The following is a 25159-nucleotide window of genomic DNA, read 5'->3' as shown; positions in this document are numbered from 1 at the left end:
GTGCAAAACTGGGGAATGGTAATAAAGGGATTATCTTTTTATACAATAAAAATTCTGGAGTAGACTGTCCCTTTTAAGCAAGTATTAGAATATACATCCTTTTTTATGTTTCAATTAGAGCTCAGAATCTTGCACATGTTTTGCAATTTAGTTTTAAATGTAATAGAAACGCAAACATATAGGACATTTGTAGTTGCTGCCATAGGTCTAGATGTTATGGCTTTTGCAAAGTTACTGTAGAGAAGTTACAACAAAAGAGAAGGTGAACCTGGACCAGAGCGGATGAAGAATGAGGCAAGGGAACATTCTTGCTATAATCTGCATGGAGAATAGAATGCATTCCTTTTTTTTTAAAAAAAAACTTTATTAAATATTAAATAAACCATATACAGGCATAGACAGAAGCTTGGGAGTTTAGTTAATTCTTCTTTGAATAAAGTGAAACAGTTACTTAGGGCAGTGCTATTTGTTATACAATCATAAAATAGAATTTAAAGTACGCCTTTTAAAAGCATATGAAAAATAGACGGCCTCTGTTCTCAGATTTACGTTATCACCTTATTAATTAGTCTAACATTACACTTTCAGAATATCACCATCTACAGAAAATAAGCTCCGGCTACATTACAGAAGAGCGTTGAGAGGGTGCACAGACCCCTACAAGCGAGCAGTGTACTGTATAATCGGTCGGTGTGATGTGACTGATCACCACAGTGAGGTGGCAGATAACACAGAGGACTATCTGTGGCTGAAGGTGAGCAGCCAGAACTATCTCCCTAAATATACCATATTCCTTTTTCTAACCAGCACTGTTGGAGTTATATTAAATAGCAATCTAATAGGCTATGCACTTATGTGTTTAGAGCAATGGGAAGGGTTCTGCCTACTGATACATGCCACCTCCTTGTTCCTGATGATTACATGTTGCTTTGTGTTTTATGCAGTTGAGTCAGATTAGTTTTGAAGACAATGCCAGCACTTCTCCTCAGGACAGACTGACGCTTCCTCAGTTTCAGAAGCAACTGTCTGAAGATTACGGTACGGAACAAGTTATGCAGAAAGGCCTGGGATTGCTAATACTGCAAATGATTTTGCTTTATGTTAACGTATTTATATTGTAATTATTTGCAGGGGAAACGCACTTTGCAGTTAATAAGCAGCCTTTCCTGTACTTCCAAGTTCTCTTCCTGACTGCACAGTTTGAGGCTGCGATTGCATTTCTGTTCCGCCTGGAGCGTACACGGTGTCACGCTGTTCATGTGGCTCTCGCTCTGTTTGAGCTCAGGCTGCTTCTCAAATCATCTGGGCAAAGTGCTCAACTCTGTAAGTAAATAGGCACTTAGTTTGTACATATTGCTTGCGTGTATACACTTACTGCACAGAGCACACACACATTATTTTTACACAATATATTTCAGTAAGTCAAGAGCCCGGTGATCCGCTTGGTGTAAGACGTTTGAACTTTGTGCGCATGCTGATGCTTTATACACGAAAGTTTGAGTCCACTGACCCACGGGAAGCCTTGCAGTACTTCTACTTCCTCAGGTAAAGACTGCAGGGGTTGGAACCATTTATCCTTACATTTTCCTTGTCACATCCTAAGTAACCAGAGCTGTTCCCTTTATTTTGCTGTGCCACTAACTAATCGTCTGAATTTAGGTTGGTTTTGATACTGAATAAACTATATTGTTTGACAGGTCCTGTGGATCACACATTACTAGCTATTTCTTTGTTGTCCTTGCACAGGAAAGAAAAGGACAGTCAGGGGGAGAACATGTTCCTTCGTTGTGTTAGTGAGCTGGTGATTGAAAGCAGAGAGGTATAACTGTGCTCTTCACTGATTCTGGAAATATTTGTATTCTGTAGCAAACACCTCATTTGTTTTCATTGTGTTGCAGTTTGACATGCTGTTAGGGAAGCTGGAGAAGGATGGAAGCAGAAAGGTAATGTATGTTCTGCTATGTTTTATTGCAAAGTTTAGGATATAGTAGCACTGCGTGTACATAATAATGTGTGCTTTTAATGATGCATTGTATGATGTGACTGTACATGTATATTATGAGGCTGTGTGTACATAATAATGTGTGCTTTTAATGATGCATTGTATGATGTGACTGTACGTGTATATTATGAGGCTGTGTGTACATAATAATGTGTGCTTTTAATGATGCATTGTATGATGTGACTGTACATGTATATTATGAGGCTGTGTGTACATAATAATGTGTGCTTTTAATGATGCATTGTATGATGTGACTGTACATTTATATTATGAGGCTGTGTGTACATATTAATGTGTGCTTTTAATGATGCATTGTATGATGTGACTGTACATTTATATTATGATGCTGTGTGTACATATTAATGTGTGCTTTTAATGATGCATTGTATGATGTGACTGTACATGTATATTATGATGCTGTGTGTACATAATAATGTGTGCTTTTAATGATGCATTGTATGATGTGACTGTACATGTATATTATGATGCTGTGTGTACATAATAATGTGTGCTTTTAATGATGCATTGTATGATGTGACTGTACATTTATATTATGAGGCTGTGTGTACATATTAATGTGTGCTTTTAATGATGCATTGTATGATGTGACTGTACATTTATATTATGAGGCTGTGTGTACATAATAATGTGTGCTTTTAATGATGCATTGTATGATGTGACTGTACATGTATATTATGATGCTGTGTGTACGTATTAATGTGTGCTTTTAATGATGCATTGTATGATGTGACTGTACATGTATATTATGAGGCTGTGTGTACATATTAATGTGTGCTTTTAATGATGCATTGTATGATGTGACTGTACATGTATATTATGAGGCTGTGTGTACATAATAATGTGTGCTTTTAATGATGCATTGTATGATGTGACTGTACATTTATATTATGAGGCTGTGTGTACATAATAATGTGTGCTTTTAATGATGCATTGTATGATGTGACTGTACATTTATATAATGAGGCTGTGTGTACATATTAATGTGTGCTTTTAATGATGCATTGTATGATGTGACTGTACATGTATATTATGAGGCTGTGTGTACATATTAATGTGTGCTTTTAATGATGCATTGTATGATGTGACTGTACATTTATATTATGAGGCTGTGTGTACATATTAATGTGTGCTTTTAATGATGCATTGTATGATGTGACTGTACATGTATATTATGAGGCTGTGTGTACATATTAATGTGTGCTTTTAATGATGCATTGTATGATGTGACTGTACATGTATATTATGAGGCTGTGTGTACATATTAATGTGTGCTTTTAATGATGCATTGTATGATGTGACTGTACATTTATATTATGAGGCTGTGTGTACATAATAATGTGTGCTTTTAATGATGCATTGTATGATGTGACTGTACATTTATATAATGAGGCTGTGTGTACATATTAATGTGTGCTTTTAATGATGCATTGTATGATGTGACTGTACATGTATATTATGAGGCTGTGTGTACATATTAATGTGTGCTTTTAATGATGCATTGTATGATGTGACTGTACATTTATATTATGAGGCTGTGTGTACATAATAATGTGTGCTTTTAATGATGCATTGTATGATGTGACTGTACGTGTATATTATGAGGAGGCTGTGTGTACATATTAATGTGTGCTTTTAATGATGCATTGTATGATGTGACTGTACGTGTATATTATGAGGCTGTGTGTACATAATAATGTGTGCTTTTAATGATGCATTGTATGATGTGACTGTACATTTATATTATGAGGCTGTGTGTACATATTAATGTGTGCTTTTAATGATGCATTGTATGATGTGACTGTACGTGTATATTATGAGGCTGTGTGTACATAATAATGTGTGCTTTTAATGATGCATTGTATGATGTGACTGTACGTGTATATTATGAGGAGGCTGTGTGTACATATTAATGTGTGCTTTTAATGATGCATTGTATGATGTGACTGTACGTGTATATTATGAGGAGGCTGTGTGTACATATTAATGTGTGCTTTTAATGATGCATTGTATGATGTGACTACATTTATATTATGATGCTGTGTGTACATATTAATGTGTGCTTTTAATGATGCATTGTATGATGTGACTGTACATTTATATTATGATGCTGTGTGTACATATTAATGTGTGCTTTTAATGATGCATTGTATGATGTGACTGTACATTTATATTATGATGCTGTGTGTACATATTAATGTGTGCTTTTAATGATGCATTGTATGATGTGACTACATGTATATTATGAGGCTGTGTGTACATATTAATGCGTGCTTTTAATGATGCATTGTATGATGTGACTACATGTATATTATGAGGCTGTGTGTACATATTAATGTGTGCTTTTAATGATGCATTGTATGATGTGACTACATGTATATTATGAGGCTGTGTGTACATATTAATGTGTGCTTTTAATGATGCATTGTATGATGTGACTACATGTATATTATGATGCTGTGTGTACATATTAATGTGTGCTTTTAATGATGCATTGTATGATGTGACTGTACATGTATATTATGAGGCTGTGTGTACATATTAATGCGTGCTTTTAATGATGCATTGTATGATGTGACTACATGTATATTATGAGGCTGTGTGTACATATTAATGTGTGCTTTTAATGATGCATTGTATGATGTGACTGTACATTTATATTATGAGGCTGTGTGTACATAATAATGTGTTCTTTTAATGATGCATTGTATGATGTGACTGTACATTTATATTATGAGGCTGTGTGTACATAATAATGTGTGCTTTTAATGATGCATTGTATGATGTGACTACATGTATATTATGAGGCTGTGTGTACATATTAATGTGTGCTTTTAATGATGCATTGTATGATGTGACTACATGTATATTATGAGGCTGTGTGTACATATTAATGTGTGCTTTTAATGATGCATTGTATGATGTGACTGTACATGTATATTATGATGCTGTGTGTACATATTAATGTGTGCTTTTAATGATGCATTGTATGATGTGACTACATGTATATTATGAGGCTGTGTGTACATATTAATGTGTGCTTTTAATGATGCATTGTATGATGTGACTACATGTATATTATGAGGCTGTGTGTACATATTAATGTGTGCTTTTAATGATGCATTGTATGATGTGACTACATGTATATTATGAGGCTGTGTGTACATATTAATGTGTGCTTTTAATGATGCATTGTATGATGTGACTACATGTATATTATGATGCGGTGTGTACATATTAATGTGTGCTTTTAATGATGCATTGTATGATGTGACTACATGTATATTATGATGCGGTGTGTACATATTAATGTGTGCTTTTAATGATGCATTGTATGATGTGACTACATTTATATTATGAGGCTGTGTGTACATAATAATGTGTGCTTTTAATGATGCATTGTATGATGTGACTACATGTATATTATGAGGCTGTGTGTACATATTAATGTGTGCTTTTAATGATGCATTGTATGATGTGACTGTACATGTATATTATGAGGCTGTGTGTACATAATAATGTGTGCTTTTAATGATGCATTGTATGATGTGACTGTACATTTATATTATGAGGCTGTGTGTACATAATAATGTGTGCTTTTAATGATGCATTGTATGATGTGACTGTACATTTATATTATGAGGCTGTGTGTACATATTAATGTGTGCTTTTAATGATGCATTGTATGATGTGACTGTACATTTATATTATGAGGCTGTGTGTACATATTAATGTGTGCTTTTAATGATGCATTGTATGATGTGACTGTACATGTATATTATGAGGCTGTGTGTACATAATAATGTGTGCTTTTAATGATGCATTGTATGATGTGACTGTACATTTATATTATGAGGCTGTGTGTACATATTAATGTGTGCTTTTAATGATGCATTGTATGATGTGACTGTACATTTATATTATGAGGCTGTGTGTACATATTAATGTGTGCTTTTAATGATGCATTGTATGATGTGACTGTACATGTATATTATGAGGCTGTGTGTACATAATAATGTGTGCTTTTAATGATGCATTGTATGATGTGACTGTACATTTATATTATGAGGCTGTGTGTACATAATAATGTGTGCTTTTAATGATGCATTGTATGATGTGACTACATGTATATTATGATGCGGTGTGTACATATTAATGTGTGCTTTTAATGATGCATTGTATGATGTGACTACATGTATATTATGAGGCTGTGTGTACATATTAATGTGTGCTTTTAATGATGCATTGTATGATGTGACTGTACATTTATATTATGAGGCTGTGTGTACATATTAATGTGTGCTTTTAATGATGCATTGTTTGATGTGACTACATGTATATTATGAGGCTGTGTGTACATATTAATGTGTGCTTTTAATGATGCATTGTATGATGTGACTACATGTATATTACGAGGCTGTGTGTACATATTAATGTGTGCTTTTAATGATGCATTGTATGATGTGACTGTACATGTATATTATGAGGCTGTGTGTACATATTAATGTGTGCTTTTAATGATGCATTGTATGATGTGACTACATGTATATTATGAGGCTGTGTGTACATATTAATGTGTTCTTTTAATGATGCATTGTATGATGTGACTGTACATTTATATTATGAGGCTGTGTGTACATAATAATGTGTGCTTTTAATGATGCATTGTATGATGTGACTACATGTATATTATGAGGCTGTGTGTACATATTAATGTGTGCTTTTAATGATGCATTGTATGATGTGACTGTACAGGTGGCCCTCGTTTTACAACGGTTCAATTTACACCGTTTCAGAATAACAACCTTTTTTTCCAGTCATGTTACTGCTATTGAAAAGCATTGAGAAGCAGTGCATTTATTAAAATAGCCAGTAGGTGGAGCTGTTCGCTTGTGTTGCAGCAAAGCCAAGCAAGCTGAAATTAATCAGTTTAACCAGACCTGAGCTATCGAGCAGATTTCAAAGGAACAAGATCTTCCTGTCTATAAATCAGTCCAGATTGGAATGCATAGAAAGAACTGTTTGCAGAAAAATGCAAGTGAAGTCTGTGTTGTGTGATTATTTTATTAGGTTTATAATGCTGTTTAGCATTTAAAGTCTTCATTTCAAAGCTTTAAAAATAACGTATTAGGTGTTACTTATGACAATTTTGAGAGGGGCCTGGAACCTATCTCCCTCACTTCCCATTGGCTTACATTATAAACTGGGTTTCAATTTACAACGGTTTCGATTTACAACCATTCCTTCTGGAACCTAACCCCGGCGTAAACTGAGGGCTGCCTATACATTTATATTATGATGCTGTGTGTACATAATAATGTGTGCTTTTAATGATGCATTGTATGATGTGACTACATGTATATTATGAGGCTGTGTGTACATATTAATGTGTGCTTTTAATGATGCATTGTATGATGTGACTGTACATTTATATTATGAGGCTGTGTGTACATAATAATGTGTGCTTTTAATGATGCATTGTATGATGTGACTACATGTATATTATGAGGCTGTGTGTACATATTAATGTGTGCTTTTAACCCCTTAGTGACCAGAGCACTTTTCCATTTTCTGTCCGTTTGGGACCAAGGCTATTTTTACATTTCTGCGGTGTTTGTGTTTAGCTGAAATTTTCCTCTTACTCATTTACTGTACCCACACATATTATATACCGTTTTTCTCGCCATTAAATGGACTTTCTAAAAATACCATTATTTTCATCATATCTTATCATTTACTATAAAAAAAAATATAAAATATGAGGAAAAATGGAAAAAAACACACTTTTTCTAACTTTGAACCCCAAAATCTGTTACATATCTACAACCACCAAAAAACACCCATGCTAAATTGTTTCTAAATTTTGTCCTGAGTTTAGAAATACCCAATGTTTACATCTTCTTTGCTTTTTTTGTAACTTATAGGGCCATAAATACAAGTAGCACTTTGCTATTTTCAAACCATTTTTTTTCAAAATTAACACTAGTTACATTAGAACACTAATATCTTTCAGGAATCCCTGAATATCCCTTGACATGTATATATTTTTTTTTAGAAGACATCCCAAATTATTGATCTAAGCCCATTTTGGTATATTTCATGCCACCATTTCACCGCCAAATGCGATCAAATACAAAAAATTGTTCACTTTTTCACAAATTTTTTCACAAACTTTCAGTTTCTCACTGAAATTATTTACAAACTGCTTGTGCAATTATGGCATAAATGGTTGTAAATTCTTCTCTGGGATCCCCTTTGTTCAGAAATAGCAGACATATATGGCTTTGGCATTGCTTTTTGGTAATTAGAAGGCCGCTAAATGCCACTGCGCACCACACGTGTATTATGCCCAGCAGTGAAGGGGTTAATTAGGGAGCATGTAAGGAGCTTTTTGGGGTAATTTTAGCTTTAGTGTAGTGTAGTAGACAACCCCAAGTATTGATCTAGGCCCATTTTGGTATATTTCATGCCACCATTTCACCGCCAAATGCGATCAAATTAAAAAAAACGTAAAATTTTTCACAATTTTAGGTTTCTCACTGAAATAATTTACAAACAGCTTGTGCAATTATGGCACAAATGGTTGTAAATGCTTCTCTGGGATCCCCTTTGTTCAGAAATAGCAGACATATATGACTTTGGAGTTGCTTTTTGGTAATTAGAATGCTGCTAAATGGCGCTGCGCATCACACGTGTATTATGGCTAGCAGTGAAGGGGTTAATTAGGTAGCTTGTAGGGAGCTTGCAGGGTTAATTTTAGCTTTAGTGTAAAGATCAGCCTCCCACCTGAAACATCAGACCCCCTGATCCCTCCCAAACATCTCTCTTCCCTCCCCTACCCCACAAATGTCCCCGCCATCTTAAGTACTGGCAGAAACTCTGCCAGTACTAAAATAAAAGGTATATTTGGGCTTTTTTGTGCATTTTTTGTTAGCATATTTACATATGCTTCGGTGTAGGGATCCCCCTTAGCCCCCAACCTCACTGATCCCCCACTAAACAGCTCTCTAACCCTCCCCCTCTGACTTAATGTGCGCCATCTTGGGTACTGGCAGCTGTCTGCCAGTACCCAGTTTAGTGAAAAAAAATGCTTTTTTTAAATAAAAAATGTCCCTTTTCTGTAGTGTAGCTTTCCCCCCCCCCAAGACCAACCCCCCACCCCTTCCAGATCCCTTAGATGGTTAAAAAAAAAAGTTTATTTAATTTTTTTTTTTACTTTTCTTTAACTTTTTTTCTGTAGTGTAGCGGTTCCCACCCGCTCCCGCCCCGTGCACGCGCCCGCCCGCCACCCCCCCGTGCACGCGCGCGCGCCCATGCGCGCCCCCGTCGGCTCCGCTTCCGATCCCGCCCCCCTCCACCTTACGCATCTCACGGATGGCCGCCCACCCGCCTCCCAAGTCGGCTCCCACCAACCAACGATACCGGCCATCGATGTCCGGTGCAGAGAGGGCCACAGAGTGGCTCTCTCTGCATCGGATGGCCAGACAGTGTTATTGCAGGATGCCTCGATATCGAGGCATCGCTGCAATAACCGGAAAGCAGCTGGAAGCGAGCAGGATCGCTTCCAGCTGCTTTCCACACCGAGGACGTGCAGGGTACGTCCTTGGTCGTTAACTGACATCCTTTAGAGGACGTACCCTGCACGTCCTCGGGCGTTAAGGGGTTAATGATGCATTGTATGATGTGACTACATGTATATTATGATGCTGTGTGTACATATTAATGTGTGCTTTTAATGATGCATTGTATGATGTGACTGTACATTTATATTATGAGGCTGTGTGTACATAATAATGTGTGCTTTTAATGATGCATTGTATGATGTGACTGTACATTTATATTATGAGGCTGTGTGTACATATTAATGTGTGCTTTTAATGATGCATTGTATGATGTGACTACATGTATATTATGAGGCTGTGTCTACATATTAATGTGTGCTTTTAATGATGCATTGTATGATGTGACTACATGTATATTATGAGGCTGTGTGTACATAATATGTGCTTTTAATGATATATTTTATGATGTGACTGTACATTTATATTATGATGCTGTGTGTACATAATAATGTGTGCTTTTAATGATGCATTTTATGATGTGACTGTACATTTATATTATGATGCTGTGTGTACATATTATGGATGCACTGAAATTTCGGCCGCAGAAACGTTTTGTCCGAAAATTGCATTTTTGGCCATTTCGTTTTCGTTCTTTTTGCTATCCTACAGCTGCTGTTTGAGTTAATTTCTTAACTTACTGTTTTGCATATAATAATAGTTTTCTAGACTAGGACTATACTTTATTTGGATAATTGGTAAAAAAAAAAAACCCAACTGTTAAATCTGATTCTGTTACACAGAACGAAATAAAGAATAATACAGTATATTGATATTTAATATTGTTTTAAGTAGGGATGCTCCGAAATTTTGGTTGCAGAAACATTTAGTCCGAAAATGACACTGGTTTTTTTGCCTGTTTTAAGATATTGTGTAGCATATTATTGTTTTAAGATATTTTTGTCCATTTTTAGTGTTACTTTCAATAAAAGTGTGGTTATTTTATTTGCTTGCAGGTTTTCAATTCAGATTCATTCATTAAATAGTCTAATTATGGAAAAAAACTAAAAAAAAAAATATTTGAAAAAAGACATTTTTGTTTTTTGGCCAAGTGCATCCTGGATTTTCGGGTTCGGTCCAGAATTTCCATTTTGGTGCATCACTAGCACATATTAATGTGTGCTTTTAATGATGCATTGAATGATGTGACTGTACATGTATATTATGAGGCTGTGTGTACATATTAATGTGTGCTTTTAATGATGCATTGTATGATGTGACTACATGTATATTATGAGGCTGTGTGTACATATTAATGTGTGCTTTTAATGATGCATTGTATGATGTGACTACATGTATATTATGAGGCTGTGTGTACATATTAATGTGTGCTTTTAATGATGCATTGTATGATGTGACTGTACATTTATATTATGATGCTGTGTGTAAATATTAATGTGTGCTTTTAATGATGCATTGTATGATGTGACTGTACATGTATATTACGAGGCTGTGTGTACATATTAATGTGTGCTTTTAATGATGCATTGTATGATGTGACTGTACATGTATATTATGAGGCTGTGTGTACATATTAATGTGTGCTTTTAATGATGCATTTTATGATGTGACTGTACATTTATATTATGAGGAGGCTGTGTGTACATAATATGTGCTTTTAATTATGCATTTTATGATGTGACTGTACGTGTATATTATGATGCTGTGTGTACATATTAATGTGTGCTTTTAATGATGCATTTTATGATGTGACTGTACATTTATATTATGAGGCTGTGTGTACCTATTAATGTGTGCTTTTAATGATGCATTGTATGATGTGACTGTACATTTATATTATGAGGCTGTGTGTACATAATAATGTGTGCTTTTAATGATGCATTGTATGATGTGACTACATGTATATTATGAGGCTGTGTGTACATATTAATGTGTGCTTTTAATGATGCATTGTATGATGTGACTACATGTATATTATGAGGCTGTGTGTACATATTAATGTGTGCTTTTAATGATGCATTGTATGATGTGACTACATGTATATTATGAGGCTGTGTGTACATATTAATGTGTGCTTTTAATGATGCATTGTATGATGTGACTGTACATTTATATTATGAGGCTGTGTGTACATATTAATGTGTGCTTTCTTCTGTTATGTGTGATCAGTCCACGGGTCATCATTACTTCTGGGATATAACTCCTCCCCAACAGGAAATGCAAGAGGATTCACCCAGCAGAGCTGCATATAGCTCCTCCCCTCTACGTCAGTCCCAGTCATTCTCTTGCACCCAACGACTAGATAGGATGTGTGAGAGGACTATGGTGATTATACTTAGTTTTTATGACTTCAATCAAAAGTTTGTTATTTTAAAATAGCACCGGAGCGTGTTATTACTTCTCTGGCAGAGTTTGAGGAAGAATCTGACAGAGATTTTTTACTATGATTTTAACCGGAGTCGTTAAGATCATATTGCTGTTCTCGACCATCTGAGGGAGGTAAAGGCTTCAGATCAGGGGACAGCGGGCAGATGAATCTGCATTGAGGTATGTGGCAGTTTTTATTTTCTGAATGGAATTGATGAGAAAAGCCTGCCATACCGTTAAAATGACATGTATGTATACACTTCAGTATTCTGGGGATGGTATTTCACCGGAACTACTGTGTTAAAGGTCACTAATCCTTTTAATAACTATTCTCATGTTAAACGTTTTTGCTGGAATGTAGAATCGTTTACATTGCTGAGGTACTGTGTGAATAAATATTTGGGCATTATTTTCCACTTGGCAGTTTTTTTGCTTTAATTGTGACAGTTTCGTTTCTCTTCACTGCTGTGTGGGAGAGGGAGGGGCCGTTTTTGGCGCTCTTTGCTACGCATCAAAAAATTCCAGTCAGCTACTTTTATATTTCCTGCATGATCCGGTTCATCTCTGACAGATCTCAGGGGTCTTCAAACTTCTTTGAAGGGAGGTAAATTCTCTCAGCAGAGCTGTGAGAATTCTTATAGTGACTGTGTATAAAAAACGTTGTTTTGTTTTCTTATGTACAAATTTAATTAGTGTTGTTTTTTACTAATGGGAACAAACCTTTGCTAAAAGTTGTGTTGTTTTAAAGTTTGATGCAATAACTGTTTTTCAGTTCATTATTTCAACTGTCATTTAATCGTTAGTACCTCTTTGAGGCACAGTGCGTTTTTTTGCTAAAAAAGATTATAACCAAGTTGTAAGTTTTTTTGCTAGTGTGTTAAACATGTCTGACTCAGAGGAAGATATCTGTGTCATTTGTTCCAATGCCAAGGTGGAGCCCAATAGAAATTTATGTACTAACTGTATTGATGCTACTTTAAATAAAAGTCAATCTGTACAATGTGAACAAATTTCACCAAACAGCGAGGGGAGAGTTCTGCCGACTAACTCGCCTCACGCGACAGTACCTGCATCTCCCGCCCGGGAGGTGCGTGATATTTTGGCGCCTAGTACATCTGGGCGGCCATTACAGATAACATTACAAGATATGGCTACTGTTATGACTGAAGTTTTGTCTAAATTACCTGAACTAAGAGGCAAGCGTGATCACTCTGGGGTGAGAACAGAGTGCGCTGACAATGCTAGGGCCATGTCTGATACTGCGTCACAGCTCGCAGAGCATGAGGACGGAGAGCTTCATTCTGTGGGTGACGGTTCTGATCCAAACAGATTGGACTCAGATATTTCAAATTTTAAATTTAAATTGGAGAACCTCCGTGTACTACTAGGGGAGGTCTTAGCAGCTCTCAACGATTGTAACACTGTTGCAATACCAGAGAAACTGTGTAGGTTGGATAAATACTTTGCGGTACCGGCGAGTACTGACGTTTTTCCTATACCTAAGAGACTAACTGAAATTGTTACTAAGGAGTGGGATAGACCCGGTGTGCCGTTCTCACCCCCTCCAATATTTAGAAAGATGTTTCCAATAGACGCCACCACTCGGGACTTATGGCAAACGGTCCCCAAGGTGGAGGGAGCAGTTTCTACTTTAGCTAAGCGTACCACTATCCCGGTGGAGGATAGCTGTGCTTTCTCAGATCCAATGGATAAAAAATTAGAGGGTTACCTTAAGAAAATGTTTGTTCAACAAGGTTTTATATTACAACCCCTTGCATGTATCGCGCCGATTACGGCTGCGGCAGCTTTTTGGATTGAGTCGCTTGAAGAGAACCTTAGTTCCTCTACGCTAGACGACATTACGGACAGGCTTAGAGTCCTTAAACTAGCTAATTCTTTCATTTCGGAGGCCGTAGTACATTTAACCAAACTTACGGCTAAGAACTCAGGATTCGCCATACAGGCACGCAGGGCACTGTGGCTAAAATCCTGGTCAGCTGATGTTACTTCTAAGTCCAAATTACTTAATATACCTTTCAAGGGGCAGTCCTTATTCGGGCCCGGTTTGAAAGAAATTATCGCTGACATTACGGGAGGTAAGGGCCACGCCCTACCTCAAGACAAGGCCAAAGCTAAGGCTAGACAGTCTAATTTTCGTCCCTTTCGGAATTTCAAAACAGGAGCAGCATCAACCTCCACTGCACCAAAACAGGAAGGAGCTGTTGCTCGTTACAGGCAAGGCTGGAAGCCTAACCAGTCCTGGAACAAAAGCAAGCAGGCCAGGAAACCTGCTGCTGCCCCAAAGACAGCATGAACCGAGAGCCCCCGATCCGGGACCGGATCTAGTAGGGGGCAGACTCTCTCTCTTCGCCCAGGCCTGGGCAAGAGATGTTCAGGATCCCTGGGCACTAGAGATCATATCTCAGGGATACCTTCTAGACTTCAAATTATCTCCCCCAAGAGGGAGATTTCATCTGTCAAGGTTGTCAACAAACCAGATAAAGAAAGAAGCGTTTCTACGCTGCGTACAAGATCTGTTAACAATGGGAGTGATCCATCCGGTTCCGTGGTCGGAACAAGGACAAGGGTTCTACTCAAACCTGTTTGTGGTTCCCAAAAAAGAGGGAACTTTCAGGCCAATCTTAGATTTAAAGACTCTAAACAAATTCCTAAGAGTTCCATCGTTCAAAATGGAAACTATTCGGACAATCTTACCCATGATCCAAGAGGGTCAGTACATGACCACAGTGGATTTAAAGGATGCTTACCTTCACATACCGATCCACAAAGATCATCACCGGTATCTAAGGTTTGCCTTCTTAGACAGGCACTACCAGTTTGTAGCTCTTCCATTCGGATTGGCTACGGCTCCAAGAATCTTCACAAAGGTTCTGGGTGCCCTTCTAGCGGTACTAAGACCGCGAGGGATTTCGGTAGCTCCGTACCTAGACGACATTCTAATACAAGCTTCAAGCTTTCAAACTGCCAAGTCTCATACAGAGTTAGTTCTGGCATTTCTAAGGTCGCATGGATGGAAAGTGAACGAAAAGAAGAGTTCTCTCTTTCCTCTCACAAGAGTTCCATTCTTGGGGACTCTTATAGATTCTGTAGAAATGAAGATTTACCTGACAGAAGACAGGTTAACAAAACTTCAAAATGCATGCCGCGTCCTTCATTCCATTCAACACCCGTCAGTAGCTCAATGCATGGAGGTGATCGGCTTAATGGTAGCGGCAATGGACATAGTACCTTTTGCACGCCTACACCTCAGACCACACCTCAGACCGCTGCAATTATGCATGCTAAGTCAGTGGAATGGGGATTACTCAGATTTGTCCCCTACTCTGAATCTGAATCAAGAGACCAGAAATTCTCTTCTATGGTGGCTTCATCGGCCACACCTGTCCAGGGGGATGCCATTCAGCAGGCCAGACTGGACAATTGTAACAACAGACGCCAGCCTACTAGGTTGGGGCGCTGTCTGGAATTCTCTGAAGGCTCAGGGACTATGGAATCAGGAGGAGAGTCTCCTTCCAATAAACATTCTGGAATTGAGAGCAGTTCTCAATGCCCTTCTGGCTTGGCCCCAGTTAATAACTCGGGGGTTCATCAGGTTTCAGTCGGACAACATCACGACTGTAGCTTACATCAACCATCAGGGAGGGACAAGAAGCTCCCTAGCAATGAGGGAAGTATCAAAGATAATTCGCTGGGCAGAGTCTCACTCTTGCCACCTGTCAGCAATCCACATCCCGGGAGTGGAGAACTGGGAGGCGGATTTCTTGAGTCGCCAGACTCTTCATCCGGGGGAGTGGGAACTTCATCCGGAGGTCTTTGCCCAAATACTTCGACGTTGGGGCAAACCAGAGATAGATCTCATGGCGTCTCGCCAGAACGCCAAACTTCCTCGCTACGGGTCCAGATCCAGGGATCCGGGAGCAGTTCTGATAGATGCTTTGACAGCACCTTGGAACTTCAGGATGGCTTATGTGTTTCCACCCTTCCCGCTGCTTCCTCGATTGATTGCCAAAATCAAACAGGAGAGAGCATCAGTAATTCTAATAGCACCTGCTTGGCCACGCAGGACTTGGTATGCAGATCTAGTGGACATGTCATCCTGTCCGCCTTGGACTCTACCTCTAAGACAGGACCTTCTGATACAGGGTCCATTCAAACATCAAAATCTAACTTCTCTGAAGCTGACTGCTTGGAAATTGAACGCTTGATTTTATCAAAACGTGGTTTTTCTGAGTCGGTTATTGATACCCTGATTCAGGCTAGGAAGCCTGTTACCAGAAGGATTTACCATAAAATATGGCGGAAATACCTATACTGGTGCGAATCCAAAGGTTACTCCTGGAGTAAGGTTAGGATCGCTAGGATATTGTCTTTTCTACAAGAAGGTTTAGAAAAGGGTTTATCAGCTAGTTCATTAAAGGGACAGATTTCAGCTCTGTCCATCTTGTTACACAGACGTCTGTCAGAAAATCCAGACGTCCAGTCCTTTTGTCAGGCTTTAGCTAGGATCAAGCCTGTGTTTAAAGCTGTTGCTCCACCATGGAGTTTAAACTTAGTTCTTAACGTTTTACAGGGTGTTCCGTTTGAACCCCTTCATTCCATTGATATAAAAATGTTATCTTGGAAAGTTCTGTTTTTAATGGCTATTTCCTCGGCTCGAAGAGTCTCTGAGTTATCAGCCTTACATTGTGATTCCCCTTATCTGATTTTTCACTCAGACAAGGTAGTTCTGCGTACTAAACCTGGGTTCTTACCTAAGGTAGTCACTAACAGGAACATCAATCAAGAGATTGTTGTCCCATCCTTGTGTCCAAATCCTTCTTCAAAGAAGGAACGTCTTTTACACAATCTGGATGTAGTTCGTGCCCTCAAGTTCTACTTGCAGGCAACTAAAGATTTTCGCCAAACTTCTTCCTTGTTTGTCGTTTACTCTGGACAGAGGAGAGGTCAAAAAGCTTCTGCTACCTCTCTCTCTTTTTGGCTTCGTAGCATAATACGTTTAGCCTATGAGACTGCTGGACAGCAGCCTCCTGAAAGAATTACAGCTCACTCCACTAGAGCTGTGGCTTCCACTTGGGCCTTTAAGAATGAGGCCTCTGTTGAACAGATTTGCAAGGCTGCAACTTGGTCTTCGCTTCATACTTTTTCCAAATTTTACAAATTTGACACTTTTGCTTCTTCGGAGGCTATTTTTGGGAGAAAGGTTCTTCAGGCAGTGGTTCCTTCTGTATAATGAGCCTGCCTATCCCTCCCGTCATCCGTGTACTTTTGCTTTGGTATTGGTATCCCAGAAGTAATGATGACCCGTGGACTGATCACACATAACAGAAGAAAACATAATTTATGCTTACCTGATAAATTCCTTTCTTCTGTTGTGTGATCAGTCCACGGCCCGCCCTGTTTTAAGGCAGGTAAATATCCTTTAAATTATACTCCAGTCACCACTTCACCCTTGGTTACTCCTTTCTCGTTGATTCTTGGTCGAATGACTGGGACTGACGTAGAGGGGAGGAGCTATATGCAGCTCTGCTGGGTGAATCCTCTTGCATTTCCTGTTGGGGAGGAGTTATATCCCAGAAGTAATGATGACCCGTGGACTGATCACACAACAGAAGAAAGGAATTTATCAGGTAAGCATAAATTATGTTTTTAATGATGCATTGTATGATGTGACTGTACATGTATATTATGAGGCTGTGTGTACATAATAATGTGTGCTTTTAATGATATATTTTATGATGTGACTGTACATTTATATTATGATGCTGTGTGTACATAATAATGTGTGCTTTTAATGATGCATTGTATGATGTGACTACATGTATATTATGAGGCTGTGTGTACATATTAATGTGTTCTTTTAATGATGCATTGTATGATGTGACTGTACATTTATATTATGATGCTGTGTGTACATATTAATGTGTTCTTTTAATGATGCATTGTATGATGTGACTACATGTATATTACGAGGCTGTGTGTACATATTAATGAGTGCTTTTAATGATGCATTGTATGATGTGACTGTAAAGGTGGCCCTCGTTTTACAACGGTTCAATTTACACCGTTTCAGAATAACAACCTTTTTTTCCAGTCATGTTACTGCTATTGAAAAGCATTGAGAAGCAGTGCATTTATTAAAATAGCCAGTAGGTGGAGCTGTTCGCTTGTGTTGCAGCAAAGCCAAGCAAGCTGAAATTAATCAGTTTAACCAGACCTGAGCTATCGAGCAGATTTCAAAGGAACAAGATCTTCCTGTCTATAAATCAGTCCAGATTGGAATGCATAGAAAGAACTGTTTGCAGAAAAATGCAAGTGAAGTCTGTGTTGTGTGATTATTTTATTAGGTTTATAATGCTGTTTAGCATTTAAAGTCTTCATTTCAAAGCTTTAAAAATAACGTATTAGGTGTTACTTATGACAATTTTGAGAGGGGCCTGGAACCTATCTCCCTCACTTCCCATTGGCTTACATTATAAACTGGGTTTCAATTTACAACGGTTTCGATTTACAACCATTCCTTCTGGAACCTAACCCCGGCGTAAACTGAGGGCTGCCTATACATTTATATTATGATGCTGTGTGTACATAATAATGTGTGCTTTTAATGATGCATTGTATGATGTGACTGTACATGTATATTATGAGGCTGTGTGTACATAATAATATGTGCTTTTAATGATGCATTGTATGATGTGACTACATTTATATTATGAGGCTGTGTGTACATAATATGTGCTTTTAATGATGCATTGTATGATGTGACTGTACGTGTATATTATGAGGAGTCTGTGTGTACATATTAATGTGTGCTTTTAATGATGCATTGTATGATGTGACTACATGTATATTATGAGGCTGTGTGTACATATTAATGTGTGCTTTTAATGATGCATTGTATGATGTGACTACATGTATATTATGAGGCTGTGTGTACATATTAATGTGTGCTTTTAATGATGCATTGTATGATGTGACTGTACATTTATATTATGAGGCTGTGTGTACATAATAATGTGTGCTTTTAATGATGCATTGTATGATGTGACTGTACATTTATATTATGAGGCTGTGTGTACATATTAATGTGTGCTTTTAATGATGCATTGTATGATGTGACTGTACATTTATATTATGAGGCTGTGTGTACATAATATGTGCTTTTAATGATGCATTGTATGATGTGACTACATGTATATTATGAGGCTGTGTGTACATATTAATGTGTGCTTTTAATGATGCATTGTATGATGTGACTACATGTATATTATGATGCTGTGTGTACATATTAATGCGTGCTTTTAATGATGCATTGTATGATGTGACTACATGTATATTATGATGCTGTGTGTACATATTAATGTGTTCTTTTAATGATGCATTGTATGATGTGACTACATGTATATTATGAGGCTGTGTGTACATATTAATGTGTGCTTTTAATGATGCATTGTATGATGTGACTGTACATTTATATTATGAGGCTGTGTGTACATATTAATGTGTGCTTTTAATGATGCATTGTATGATGTGACTGTACATGTATATTATGAGGCTGTGTGTACATATTAATTTGTGCTTTTAATGATATATTGTATGATGTGACTGTACATTTATATTATGAGGCTGTGTGTACATATTAATGTGTGCTTTTAATGATGCATTTTATGATGTGACTGTACATTTATATTATGATGCTGTGTGTACATATTAGGGATGCACTGAAATTTCGGCCGCAGAAACGTTTTGTCCGAAAATTGCATTTTTGGCCATTTTGTTTTTCGTTCTTTTTGCTATCCTACAGCTGCTGTTTGAGTTAATTTCTTAACTTACTGTTTTGCATATAATAATAGTTTTCTAGACTAGGACTATACTTTATTTGGATAATTGGTAAAAAAAAAAAACAACTGTTAAATCTGATTCTGTTACACAGAACGAAATAAAGAATAATACAGTATATTGATATTTAATATTGTTTTAAGTAGGGATGCTCCGAAATTTTGGTTGCAGAAACATTTAGTCCGAAAATGACACTCGTTTTTTTGCCTGTTTTAAGATATTGTGTAGCATATTATTGTTTTAAGATATTTTTGTCCATTTTTAGTGTTACTTTCAATAAAAGTGTGGTTATTTTATTTGCTTGCAGGTTTTCAATTCAGATTCATTCATTAAATAGTCTAATTATGGAAAAAAACTAAAAAAAAAAATATTTGAAAAAAGACATTTTTGTTTTTTGGCCAAGTGCATCCTGGATTTTCGGGTTCGGTCCAGAATTTCCATTTCGGTGCATCACTAGCACATATTAATGTGTGCTTTTAATGATGCATTTTATGATGTGACTGTACGTGTATATTATGAGGAGGCTGTGTGTACATATTAATGTGTGCTTTTCTTCTTAAACGGGGAGCACAGCTCCATTCATTACTTTTGGGAAATACAGAACCTGGCCACCAGGAGGAGGCAAAGACACCCCAGCCAAAGGCTTAAATACCTCCCCCACTTCCCTCATCCCCCAGTCATTCTTTGCCTTTTGTCACAGGAGATTGGCAGAGAAGTGTCAGAAGATTCAATAGTCTCTTATGGAGGGTAGTACTCTTCAGAGTGGGACTGGAGTTTTAAGTTGTCCTGTCAGCCTCTCAGTGAGAGCTTGGATGAAAGTTAGAGTCTGAAGATGCAGGAAGTGTCTTTCTGCAAAACCATCCCGACTCATATTAACAGCTCCATAGGCAATCAGCGTTTCGCTGCCTGCTTTCTTCACTCAAGTCCATTTCAGAAGCGATGCTACTATCTGTCACACTTGAATTGTTCCTGTTCCACGGCGTAGATTCTGGTAAGATCGTTTCATTTTACTTTCAATATGAGAATGTAATGTAAAGGAAGAGAGGATCTCAGTGGGACTCCTTTTTATCTTTGTGTAGTCAAGGGTTAATATCTCCTGAAGGGGGGTTATTGAACAGGGGGGACTTTAATCATGTTTGTTATGATGATTCTGTCTGCTAATGTGTAGTGACGTTTGGGCTCGTGGCTATTTCGGAACATACCGGCCTTTTTGTCAGGCCGCGCTTTTCTTTGGCCTGCTCGGTACACCTTGTGCCCCAGCCATTGGTGGGTGTAAGGTGCCGTTTATTTTTTATCCATAATTTCAATAACCAAGTTATGAAGGATTATGATTTTCTGGAGACAGGTAATCCATGCCCATCAGTTATGTCCAGAATGCTGCTTTAGAGTGCTCTTGTCTCCCGAATCAGGGAACTTAGAGTCTGCCGAGCCATCCGCCCTTGAGGATCCCATATCCCGCGAGACACGTGGCCTAGAACCTTCTCTTGCTACGCATGCAGATGTCCCAAATGCCGTTACCCCTTCTCCGGAAGGCGGCTTGTTTCCTCCAGAGGTTATGTCACGGTTCTGCATGGCCATATCTATGGCGTTGGCGCATTTACATCTTCCAGGTGGATACTGTCCGTGTTCCCTTAACCAGGGCTGGTCAGGCATGGGATAACCTGGATCAGATCAGCCCTCTGGGGAAGCGGTTTTCTCTGAGGCTTCAGGAGTCCAACTCTCAGGGCCAGGGTCATCAGTTGCCATGGCGGAGGTAAGTCTTGCCTTTCGTTATAGACTGGCACGCCTTCGTGTCCTGCTGAGGCATGTTTTGGCAGTGCTGGACGATCCCAGTCCTAATGGGTCATTGGATCCTCAGTCTTCCGTTCCAGACAGCAAGCAGGGTTAGACGAAGGGGGATGAAGTCACACTCCTTGTCGTCTAAATTTTTTTGTTTTTTGAGGTATCTTATTCCAGTTCAGAGCTTCGGAAGAATTGGATCTCTGACCACCTGGTCTTGTTAGTGTGTCCATTCTTCTTGGGCGTTCGCCTGCGGGTGCTGCTCTTATTTACTTTGATCTGGTTAGGATGTATTTTATTTTCTGTTGAAAAAAGCTCATGTCTGTTATAGTTTTTCCTTTTGTAATTTTTTTTTTCTCTGGGCTTTGATACTAGCGATTTTGTGGTTGCTTTGGCATTTCCCTGGAAGTTAAATAAATAATGTTAGGACATTGTTATGTCTATCGTTTTTGTCTTTTCTGTGGCCTAGGGTGCCCTATGTATCAGGCTGGTCCTGGTCGGGCACTACTTTTTCTGTTCCTTGAGGTCCTTATCTACCGCGTGGTGCCTGTATTAAATGGCTGGCCGAGTTGGGGTGCTGAGTGAGTTGCTTACTCTGATGAGAAGCTTGCTTTCTTGTATGATATAGGAGGCCTTTCGTTCCTAGATGTCAGGCCGGTCCTTGTTTATTCCTTTGGGTTGGGCATCAGAGGGGATTGTGCTCAGTCCTCAATGTCCTATTCCGGATGGCTGGCGGGGTTACAGAGCTTGGATTCTGCTAAGGCTTACTTTGGGGGTTCCTGACTTTGGTTCGGGAACTAGCACTTTCTTCTTCCCAACAGGGTTGGAAGTTCAGATGTCTCCTTGAAAATCTGTGGTACCAGGTTTAAGTGGCGATTACTTGTCTCCTCTATTGGTATTTTTTCTTGGATTGTCCTTTTTGAATCCATTGGCGACGGTACCTCCTTCTTTAAAGGGTCAAAGTTGTTTGTGCCTCTCTTTTTCCCTTCTTGGGGCTGGTTTTCTGGTTATCTGTTTCTGGAAGCTCGAGCCTTTTTGGCCTTTTTCTTCCTCCTACGGTAGCTTGTCTGCTACCATAATTTTGGAGATCTGGAGATTGTGTTGTCTCCTTTTTTCTGCGGTTCCCCCTGCTTAGGTGTTTTGATTTGACCTGTCGCTCGCCAGGAGTTTGGGATGCTCGTTCATCGTACATTCCTCGAGCTGTAGGGGCTTCCGGGAGGTTGATCCCGAGTGGATCTTTGGAGACTATTTATCTTCTCAAACTAGATTTTCTAGGTTTTGAGCTCTGTTCTCTCGTAAGTTACCTTAGTCTTAGACCTAGCGGGTGTTGTCCCTTGAGCCTTTAGGGGTTAAGCTCTCCGTCTCTGGGATACTTACGCGAGCGTTCAGTGTCCAAGGACCCTTGGATGTGGCCGTGATTGCATCAAACGTGGTGCAAGGTCTTCTCCGGAAGGGGGAACCTGTTGGTTCCTCTGGGGTTATTAGTTTTGAAGCCGGCTCCGGGTTCCCGGGTGTGCGGTTTTCTTGTCCTGTTCTTATCTTTGACTGGACATTTTGGGTTTTCTGTGTCCAGATCCCTTAGGTTGGATCTGGACGGCCCAGTGTTTCCGGTTCCAGAACGTCCTTGTGTCCCTTCTGGCGGATTTTTCTCTCTTCCAGAGAATTGGGAATTTCTACTAGGCCGGCTGTATTAGCCGGATGACAATCGATATTGACTTTTTACCGTCTGTCTACAGCTTTATGCTCCATGCCTGTGGGGCGGGTGAGCTGTTATGTTTGTGTTTCCCTTCCCTTTGCAGAGGATTGGGCATACCACAGTATCCCCCCGGTACCCTGGAGGTATTTTCTTCCTCTGTTCTGTGGGGTCTTCCCTGCCTTGTGTGCAGGATATCAGCTGGATTTCTGGTGTCGTGCCATTTCTGTTTTCAGTATAGGGTCTCCTTTTTTTGGAAGTGTCCCTTCTCTTCGGGAAGGGAACTGTTTGGGGATCCTATCCTTTTCCTTCCTGATTTTGGTTCGAGGAATTTTTTTAATTCCCTTGTCCTTTCGGACATTGCCAGTCGTTTCGTGCTGAGTCCGTTTGCCTCGGAGTGGCTCTGACTGCTCTGTTGAGCCTTGACCGCATATCATCAATAGGTTTTTGTGGGCCTCCCTTGGGTGGGAGGCTTTGCGGTGTTTCCTTACCTGAGAAGGTAGCTTTCCTCTGCTGGTTTTTGGGTTCTGTCCTTGCTTCCCCGTTTTTTGTTTCTGGGAAGGATTTGCTCTGCACTTGTTTGAAGTTTTTTAATCTGTGAGAGTCCTGCTGCAGTTTACTAGCCTTTGATTAGCTACTGTTTGCGGCCTTGTATCTGCTTAGTCCTTTTGAGAGAAAAGTTTGGCTTCCTCTGGAGCATAAGATCTTATGGTGCTGTTTTTTAGCGGCTCCCAGGGGTGGTTTTTATCCCTTGATCACTCTATCCTAAGTGCGGGTTTGCACTCTGTGTAAGGGAGGGGGTCTACCTTTGTCCCTCTAGATTGCCAGGGTTGGGGTGTTTTCATTGGTCCCTTGGACTCCATGCAGTTAGGGATCTGGGATTTTTACTTCACTCTGCCCGGTCGGTAGGGTGCGCTCTCCACGCGGCTTTCTCCCGTTGCATCCTTGGTTTGCGCTCTTGCAGCTATACTTGGGGTTCCTTTTTGCCCTAGTTGTTTGTCTGGTGGTCCTTTTGGACTCTATTATAAGTTTAAGTGTGGGCTTGGAGCCTGCAGGACTTTGTCTCCTCGGAGGCCTTTGTGCTCGGTTGAGTCTAGTGATCTGAGCGGTCGTTAGCAAGGGCCTTATTGGTCTTATCTGATGGGCTGTTACTTGGTTCTTTCCATTTTTGTTCCTTCTGCTTCTGGTGAAGGTTTTTGTCGGGTGTTTGGGTAATTTCAGGCTGTGATGCCTTCAGAATGTGCTGCCTCTTGTTCCCGCCCGTTTTGCATTCAGTCTCCTCTATAGCTTGGGTATTGTTTTCCCAAAAGTAAGGAATGCAGCTGTGCACTCTCCCCATTTAAGAAGAAAAACTTTAATTATGCTTACCTGATAATTTTCTATTCTTCTGACAAGGAGAATCCACAGCTCCCCGCCCACGTTTTTTCTTTGGTGCGGCCGTCAATTTCGTTTTTTATTCTTCTGGCACATTTTTCACCCTGATATTTCTCCTACTGTTCCTTGTTCCCTTGGCAGAATGACTCGGGGGATAAGGGAAGTGGGGGAGGTATTTAAGCCTTTGGCTGGGGTGTCCTTGCCTCCTCCTGGTGGCCAGGTTCTGTATTTCCCAAAAGTATGAATGCAGCCGTGGACTCTCCCCGTCAGAAGAAAAGAAAATTATCAGGTAAGCATAATTTAAGCTTTTAATGATGCATTGTATGATGTGACTGTACATGTATATTATGAGGCTGTGTGTACATATTAATGTGTGCTTTTAATGATGCATTGTATGATGTGACTGTACATGTATATTATGAGGCTGTGTGTACATATTAATGTGTGCTTTTAATGATATATTTTATGATGTGACTGTACATGTATATT

The 25159-nt window shown here is 39.2% G+C and overlaps 1 protein-coding gene across 1 annotated transcript in view; it reads left to right on the top strand.

Annotated features, from left to right (window-relative positions):
• The window catches only part of NUP93 (nucleoporin 93), a 106798-nt gene that overhangs the window by 67583 nt on the left and 14056 nt on the right, over positions 1-25159 (top strand). The window contains exons 11-16 of the mRNA XM_053700271.1: positions 589-754; positions 945-1038; positions 1132-1323; positions 1419-1545; positions 1747-1819; positions 1899-1943. Coding sequence (XP_053556246.1) covers positions 589-754; positions 945-1038; positions 1132-1323; positions 1419-1545; positions 1747-1819; positions 1899-1943 — 697 coding nt within the window. The remainder of the gene's footprint in view (positions 1-588; positions 755-944; positions 1039-1131; positions 1324-1418; positions 1546-1746; positions 1820-1898; positions 1944-25159) is intronic.

Source organism: Bombina bombina, chromosome 1 (assembly GCF_027579735.1).
Source record: "Bombina bombina isolate aBomBom1 chromosome 1, aBomBom1.pri, whole genome shotgun sequence".
NCBI lineage: Eukaryota > Metazoa > Chordata > Amphibia > Anura > Bombinatoridae > Bombina > Bombina bombina.
This window is presented reverse-complemented; position numbering and strand designations above follow the sequence as displayed.